The following is an 8,059-nucleotide window of genomic DNA, read 5'->3' on the forward strand; positions in this document are numbered from 1 at the left end:
ATGGTCCAGACGACGGACGTGCCCGTGCCCTTGTTCGTGAGCCGCCGCCGGAGCGTGTCGCCCTCGACGCTCAGGACGTGCTCCATGACGCCCGCGGCGCGGTCGCGGGGCGCCGCGACGCGAGACTCCTCGACCACGCGGAGCCGGCCGTCGCGGCACGACACGGTGCGGAGCACGGGCTCGCCGCCCGGCGCGCGGTCGAGCACGGGCGGGCCGTTGACGAGCGCGGGCGCGGTCGACTGGTCGAAGAAGAAGCAGTCGCTCTCCTCGGACTCGGAGTAGCGGCCCTCGGCGTCGAGGTGGTGCTCGAAGACGCCCCCGTTGGCGAGCGTGTGGCGGAGCACCTTGCGGAAGTAGAGCGGCACGCGCTTCTCGTCGCCGAGCTTCTCGAGCGCGGCCATGTCGTCGACGGCCACGGCCTTCCACTTCCCCGCGAACTGCGCCGCCGCGGCCCACGTCTCCGCGTCCAGCCCGTCGCCGCCCCGCGCCGCGACCGGCTCGTCGCCGCCCAGGTCCACCACGTCCAGCTCGTCGCTGCCCCGCGCCACGACGCGCACGTCGGCGAGCACGCGCCGCGTCTCGCCGCGCCGACCGACCGGCCGGCCGACGGGCGGCCGGCCCAGGGGCTGCGGCCGCAGGGCCGCGGCCCCGGCCACGCAGGCGAGCCCCACGACCAGCGTGCGCATCACCATATGTTTGGAAGGCGCTTATTGTCCCTTCTACCATATGTTTGGGGTCCCTTTATCGAAAGCTGTCCCTTCTGACGAGAAGTTCACCGGTAGAAGAATAGAGCTGAAGTACACCGAATGCGTGGTAGCGAATTTCAGCTACAACTAAAACTTCGAGGACTCGAGCGATGGCAGCCACTCCATCGCAACGTCCTGGAACTCTTGCGGTTCAGCATCCGAAAGATACATGACATTGTAATTGAAGGCTGGCGCATACGCTTCCGCCATGGCCGCCGACGACGCATGGTGCCCCCGCGGGGCGGAGGACCTGGGCGTCGCGTCGAGCGTCGGCGGGCTCTGGGCGCGCAACGCCGCGTCGCGGCCCTCGTCGCGCTGCGTCGCCGAGTACTCGTCCGCGGCCGGCGCCGAGGCCGGGCGGCTGAGCTGGGGCGAGTTCGACGCGGCGGCGTGGGGCTGCGGGCTGGCCCTGGCGGCCCTCGCGCCGGAGCGCGTGGCGCTCCTGGCGCACCCGACGGCGGCCCAGTACTGCTGCGCGGCCGGCGCGGCGCGCGCGGGCCTGAGCGCGTGCCTGCTGAATTGGCGCCAGCCCGCGGCCGCGCTGTCGCACGCGGTCGCCGTCGCGGCGCCCGAGGCCCTCGTCGCGTCGCGGCCCTTCGCGGCGCTCGCCGCCGAGGCGTCCGCGGGAAACGTCCCCGTCGCGCGCCTCGGCGCCGTCGCGTCGCCCGCGCTCGGCTTCGCGGACGACGGACGGCTGTCGCCGGCGCCGGTCCGCCCGCGGCCCGCGCCGGCGGCGCCGGACGCCGAAGTTCGCGCGACGGTCTTCGTCTTCTTCACGAGCGGCTCCACGGGCCGGCCCAAGGGCGTCCCGCACACGAACGGGAGCCTGCTCGCGCCAGGGCAGCAAAAGGGTGATTCAACGTCGCTTCAACGTGAGTGTTCCGCGCGCGCGCGTTCTAGAAAAAGCATCCACGCTTCGAGGCCGTTCCAAGAGATGATCGCTCGTCCAAAGATCAGCCGAAACGAGTGGAAAACGACCGAGATAGGAGCCTTTGAAGTTGGGAATTTCGCACCCTTTTGCTGCCCAGGCTCGCGCAGTGCCGCAACGCCGCTCGCGCGTCCGCGGCCGTCGGCGCGGGCGCGTTCGCCGGGCCCGACCCGCCGCCGACGCTGGCCTTCCTGCCCAACTTCCACGTCATCGGCTTCGTGCTGAACTTTGTGCTGCCCGCGTTCCTCGGCGCGCCGTGCGCGACGCACGCGGAGTGCGAGTCGTCGCCGCTGTCGCTCGCGCTGCTTCTCGACGCCGCGGCCGCGCTCGGGCCCGCGACGGTCGACACGGTGCCCGCCCTCCTCGAGGACCTGGCGCGCCGGCCGGACCTGGCCGCCGCCGCGAGACCCTTCGTCGGCCCGGCCGTCGCGTACGGCGGCGCGCCGCTCGCGCCGTGGGCGGCCGCGAAGCTCCGGGCCGCGGGCGTGCGGGCCTTCTCCCAGTACGGCGCGACGGAGCACGGCGGGCCGCTCCTCGTGGGCGCCGCGGGGGACGCGTTGGGCGCCATGCGCGGCACGGGCGGCTGCGACCTCGTGCTCGACGCGGACGGCTACCGGTCGCCGGACGTGCTCGAGGGCGAGCTCCAGGGCAGCAAAAGGGTGCGAAATTCCCAACTTCAAAGGCTCATATCTCGGCCGCTTTCCACTCGTTTTGGCTGATTTTTGGACGAGCGATCATCTCTCGGAACGGTCTCGAAGCGTGAATGCTTTTCCCGGAACGCGCGCGCGGAACACTCACGTTGAAGCGACGTTGAATCACCCTTGTCCTGCCCAGGCGAGCTCGTCGTGCTCGGCTGCGGCTACGTGACGCCCGGCTACCTCGGCGCGCCGGCGCCGAGCCCGCCCTTCGAGGCGGAGCGGCGCACGGGCGACGTCTTCCGGCGCGTCGAATCGGCGGGCGGCGCCGCGTTCGCGTACGTGTGCCGCAGGGACGACCTGCTGGTCCTCTCGTCCGGCGAGCTCGCGAACCCCCTGCCGCTCGAGGCGCGCCTCGCGGCGGAGCTCCCGCCGGACGTCCGGGCCTGCGTCATCGGCCAGGGGCGCACGAGCCCCGTCGTCGTCGTCTCGAAGCGCGTACCGCGGGCCGCGCTCGCGAGGGCGTGCGCGGCGGCGAACCGCGCCGCGGAGTCGTACGCGCGCGTCGCGCCCGACCGCGCGGTCTTCCTCGACGACGGCGAACCCTGGCCGACGAACGCCAAGGGCGTCGTCGTGCGGGGCGCCCTCGAGGCCGCCGCGCGCGACCGCGCGGACGCGCTCGACGAGGTCCACGTCGTCGGCGACGGCGACGACGACGACGCGTCGTCCGACGACGCGGCCCCGGGGCCCGATCTCCGCGGCGCGATCCTCGACGAGGTCGAGGCCCTGACGGGCCACCGCCTGGGCGCCGACGCGCCGCTGCTCGGCGCGCGCGGCCTGAGCTCGTCCGGCGTCTTCGCGCTGTCGCGCGCGCTCGGCGAGCGCCTCGGGCGGACGGTCGCGCCCAGGGCAGGACAAGAGAGCGAAATTCCCAACTTCAAAGGCTCATATCTCGGCCGTTTTCCACTCGTTTCGGCTGATTTTTGGACGAGCGATCATCTCTTGGAACGGTATCGAAGCGTGAATGTGTTTTTCGTTACGCGCGCGCGCGGAACACTCACATTGAAGCGACGTTGAATCACTCTTGTGCTGCCCAGGTCGCGCCCGCGCGCGTCTTCGACTTCCCGAGCGCCGCGGCGCTCGCCGGCGCCCTCGCGGGCCGCGGCGCGCCGCGGGCGGCCGCCGCCGTCGAGCGCGCGCGGTCGGCCGCCGCGGCCGTCGCGGCCGCGGCGCTCTCCTTCGGCGGCGGCGCGGGGGACGCGCGGTCGCTCGCCGCCGCCGCGCGCTGGGGCCGCGACGCCGCGGGCGCCGTGCCCCTCGCGCGCTGGGCGGCGCCGCCGCCGGATGCCCGGCGCCTCCGCGCCGCGGCCTACGGGACCTTCTTCGCGGACGCGTCGACGCTCTTCGCCTTCGACGGCGGCGCGGGCCTCGGCCTCGGCCCCGCGGAGGCCCGCGTCGCGGACCCGCAGACGTTCCTCGTCCTCGAGGCGGGCGGCCAAGTCCTCGAGGCGTCGGGGGCGTTAGCCGGCGGGGAAAAGCGCGTCGGCGTCTTCACGGCCTTCATGGGCGGCGACGCGGCGTCGCTCCGGGGGCCCGTCGCTGTGTGGAAATCAACCACTGGTTTGGGGGGTCCTGACCAAACTTCAGAACTCTCTATCTCAATCAAATCGAAGTCGATTCGGCTGATTCTTGGACGAATCGATCGCTCTCGTCGAGTTCTCGAAGCCCAGCCAAAGAGCTTGTGTCAAAACATTCGAATACGCACACATTGAAGTCGGGTTGAAGATTTGATTTCCACACAGGCCCGTCGGCGCCGTGAACTCGCCCTACGAGCTGAGCGGCTGCGGCGCGTCCACCGTCGGCGCGCGGCTGTCCTACGCCTTCGCGCTCACGGGGCCCGCGGCCGCGGTGGACACGGCCTGCAGCTCGAGCCTCGCCGCGGCGCGAATGGCGCTGCAAGAAATTCGGGACGGCGCGTGCGCGTTCGCGGCGCTCGTCGCGCCCAACCTGATGCTCGACGGCCGCTACCCGCACGCGGGCCTCGCCATCATCGGCATGCTCTCGCCCCGGGGCCGGTGCCACGCCCTCGACGACCGCGCGGACGGCTTTCTTCGTTGCGAAGGGAGCGCGGCGTTCGCGCTTGTGCCTGACGGCGACGCGTCGTCCACAGCGCCGCCCGCGGTCCTCGGGCTCGGCCTCGGCCACAACGGCCACGCCGCGAGCTTCCTGGCGCCCAATGGCGCGGCCCAGCGGCGCTGCGTCGACGCCGCGCGGCGCGACGCGGGCCCCGGCGGCGCCTACGCGAGCCTCGAGCTCCACGGCACGGGCACGGCCTTGGGCGACCCCGTGGAGATCGGCGGCCTCGCGGCGGCGGGCGAAAGCGGCGCCCTCGCGCTCTCCGGCGTCAAGGCGACGCTCGGCCACGCCGAGTCCTGCGCGGGCTGCGCGGGCCTCGGCGACGCGCTCCTCGCCGCGGCGCGCGGCGAGCGCCGGCCGAGCCGCCACCTCCGGAGGCTCAACCCGCAGCTCGCGCCGCCGCCGCCGGGCCTCAACTGGCACGTCGACGCCGCCGGCGCGACCGACCGGAACGCCCGCGGCGGCGTCTCCTCCTTCGGCTGGTCCGGCGTCCTCGCGCACGCGGCGCTCCGGCCGGGCCCGGTCCCGGCGCCGCGCGCCGCGGCCGCGGGCGCCGCCCTCTCGAGGAGCGCCTTCCGCGCCGCGGTGCCCTGCCGCGACTGGTGCGCCCAGAAGCGGCGCTGGGTCGCGGCGCAGGGCGCGCGCGGCGCGGCGCCCGCCGCGCCCGCGGCGCCCGCCGCGGCCGCCGCGCCCGCGCGCGCGTCGGACGCGGCCGGCGTCGTCGCCGCGGTCCTCGCGCGCTGGTTCCCGGAGGCGCTCGACGCGCCCGACGCGGGGCTCATGGAGCTCGGCGCGTCGTCGCTCGACCTCCAGAGCATCGCCGACGACCTCGGGCAGCGCGCGTCGGCCGACGTGAGCTCCTGTGTGGAAATCAACCATTGGTTTGGGGGGTCCCCACCAAACTTCAGAACTCTCTATCTCGGTCAAATCGATGTCGATTCGGCTGATTTTTGGACGAATCGATTGCTCTCGTCGAGTTCTCGAAGCATAGAAGAAGAGCTCGCGTCGAAGCCGTCGCATACGCTCACATTGAAGTCGGGTTGAAGATTTGGAATCCACACAGGTGAGCTCCGTCGACGTCGTCGACCGGTCGTCCGCGAACGGCCTCGCGGCCCTCCTCGGGGGCGGCGTTTCGCCCGCGGCCGCGGCGGCCCCGAACGCGGCGCCCGCCGCGGGCGGCGGGGCCCTCGCCGTGCGCGCCGTCGTGTCCCACCTCGGCGGCGGCTGCCGCGGGTCCGCCGCGCTCGCGGCCGCGGCCCTCGCCGGCGTCGGCGCCTGCGCGCGCGCGTCGCCGTCGCGGCTCGCGGCCTACGGCTACGCCGGCCCCCAGCCGCCGGCGGCCGCGTACGGGAGCTTCGCGCTCGCGAGCGAGGCGCTCGAGAGCGGCGCGGACTTTGGGCTCGCGGCCGCGGAGGCGCGCGCCAGGGCGGGACAAGAGAGCGAAATTCCAAACTTCAAAGCCTCATATCTCGGCCGTTTTCCACTCGTTTTGGCTGATCTTTGGACGAGCGATCATCTCTTGGAACGGTCTCGAAGCGTGGATGCTTTTTCCGGAACGCGCGCGCGCGGAACACTCGCGTTGAAGCGAACTTGAATCACTCTTGTGCTGCCCAGGCGCGCGCGCTGCACCCGAGCCAGGCGCATACGCTCCGCGCGTTCGCGGAGGCGCTCGCCGCGAGCGGCCCCGCGGGCGACCGCGTCGCCGTCGCCCTGGGCGCGCGCGCGGTCCTCGAGCCCGTCCGGGCGGCCGCGGTCTTCGCGCCGGGAGCGCGCGCGCCGCCGCCGTTCTTCGCGCTGACGGACGGCGCCGCGTCCGTCGCGAGCGGCCGCGTCAGCTTCGCGCTGGGGCTCCGCGGCGCGTGCCTGACCCTGGACACGGCCTGCTCCGCGTCCCTCGTGGGGCTCCACGTCGGCGCGTTCGAGGCGTCGAGCGGGAGCGCGGATTCGGCGCTCTGCGGCGGCGTCAACGCGGCGGACCACGGCGCGTCGCGGCAGTGCGCGGCCGCGGGCATGATCTCGCCCAACGGCCGCTGCCACACCTTCGACGCGCGGGCCGACGGCTACGCCCGCGGCGACGGCGCGCTCGTCGTCGCCGTCGGCGGCGCGCCGGAAAACTATGCGGCGCTCGCGGGCGCCGCGGCGCGCGCGGACGGCCGCTCCGCGTCGCTGACCGCGCCGAGCGGCGTCGCGCAGGAGGCGCTGCTCCGCGCCGTCGCCGCCGTCGTCCGCGCCGTCGCCGCCGGCGAGTCAAAACTCGTCCTGGAGGCCCACGGCACGGGGACGGCCCTGGGCGACCCCATCGAGGTCGGCGCGGCGAGGCGCGCGCTCGCGGAGACCGGCGAGGTCCGCGCGCAGAGCTGCAAGTGCCTCTTCGGCCACGGCGAGCCCGCGGCGGGCCTCGCGGGCGCCGCGGCCCTGCTCGCCGGCGGCGCCGCGGTCGCGCCGTCGGCGGCGCTGCGGTCCGCGAACGCGCACGTCGCGCTCGCGTTCGCGCGCGCGCTCGGGCCGGCGCCCGCGGCCGACGCCGCGCCCGCGGCCGGTAGCGGCGGCCGCGTGTCCTCCTTCGGCTTCAGCGGGACCATCGCCCACGCGGCCTTTGCCGTCCTCGGCCCGGGGGCCGTGCGCGCGTCGACGGCGCCGGCCGCGTCGGCGCACCGGCGCGTCGCTCCGGAGCCGTCGCCGCTCGCCCGGTCGTTCGCGGCCGCGGCCCGCGCGGGCCCCGGGCTCCTCCGCGCGACGATCCGCGACGAGGCCGCGGCGGACGTGCCCGAGGAGGAGGAGGCCGCGGACGGCGGCGACCTCCTCGACGCCATGGTCGCGGCGACGCGCGACCACCTCGGCGTCGCTACGATCGACGCCGACGAGCCGCTCCTCGCCGCCGAGGGCGCGGACTCGCTCGCGCTGACGAGCCTGCACGCGGCCATGCAGGACCTCGCGAGCCTCGAGCTCCCGGCGACGGTCTTCTTCGACCTGCCGTCGCTGCGCCTCGTGGCCGCGTCCGTCGCGGAGGCGCGCGGCGGCCGGCCCAAGGCTCGGAGGCCGCGGCGGCCGCGCGCGGCGACGGCGCGCGCGGCGCCCGTCGTCGTGCTCGGGGCCGTCGCGGCGCTCCCGGGCGCCGTCGGCTCCCTGCCGGGCCTGCTCGCGCTCGCCGCGCGCGGCGGCGACGCGGCGACCGCGGCGCCGACCGCGCGAATGTGCTACGACGGCGCGCTCGCCGAGGCCCGGGGACCCACGGCGCCGGGGACCTACGGCGGCTTCCTGATCGAGGCGGAGGTCTTCGGGGATCTGCCGGCGTCCCTGGGTTTAGGCGCCCGCGAGGCCGCGGAGGTCGACGCGAAGCAGGTCGACGTGCTCCGCGCGGCCGCGCGCCTCGAGACCGGAAAAACGGCGGACGTCGCGGTCTTCGTGGGCCTCGTGGGCCTGCTGAGCGAGGAGGTCTACCGCCCGCCGTGCTGCGCCTTCGGCGCGAGGACGACGGGCGCCTACGTCGCCGTCGGCGCGGCGCTGAGCGTCGGCGCGGGCCGCGTGTCCTACGGCCTCGGCCTCACGGGACCCGCGGTGGCCCTCGACACGGCGTGCTCCGCGGGCCTCGTCGCCGCGCACCTCGCGGGCCG

General features: G+C 75.0%; 2 protein-coding genes across 2 annotated transcripts in view; one reads left to right on the forward strand and one right to left on the reverse strand.

The window, feature by feature from the left end:
- Positions 1-692, reverse strand: part of AURANDRAFT_67170 (hypothetical protein) — a gene marked incomplete at both ends in the record, with an annotated part of 3,582 nt that extends 2,890 nt beyond the window's left edge. Inside the window, one exon of the mRNA XM_009042628.1 lies at positions 12-692. Within this exon, the coding sequence (XP_009040876.1) occupies positions 12-692 (681 nt within the window). The remainder of the gene's footprint in view (positions 1-11) is intronic.
- A 5,541-nt stretch (positions 693-6,233) lies between these two features.
- AURANDRAFT_32496 (hypothetical protein) lies at positions 6,234-6,743 on the forward strand (the record flags this gene model as incomplete). The annotated part of the gene is made up of 1 exon (XM_009042564.1): positions 6,234-6,743. A coding segment is annotated over one exon (510 nt), but the record flags the coding sequence as incomplete, so codon positions are not given.
- Between the last annotated feature and the right edge of the window lie 1,316 nt (positions 6,744-8,059).

This window comes from Aureococcus anophagefferens (genome assembly GCF_000186865.1).
Source record: "Aureococcus anophagefferens unplaced genomic scaffold AURANscaffold_34, whole genome shotgun sequence".
NCBI lineage: Eukaryota > Pelagophyceae > Pelagomonadales > Pelagomonadaceae > Aureococcus > Aureococcus anophagefferens.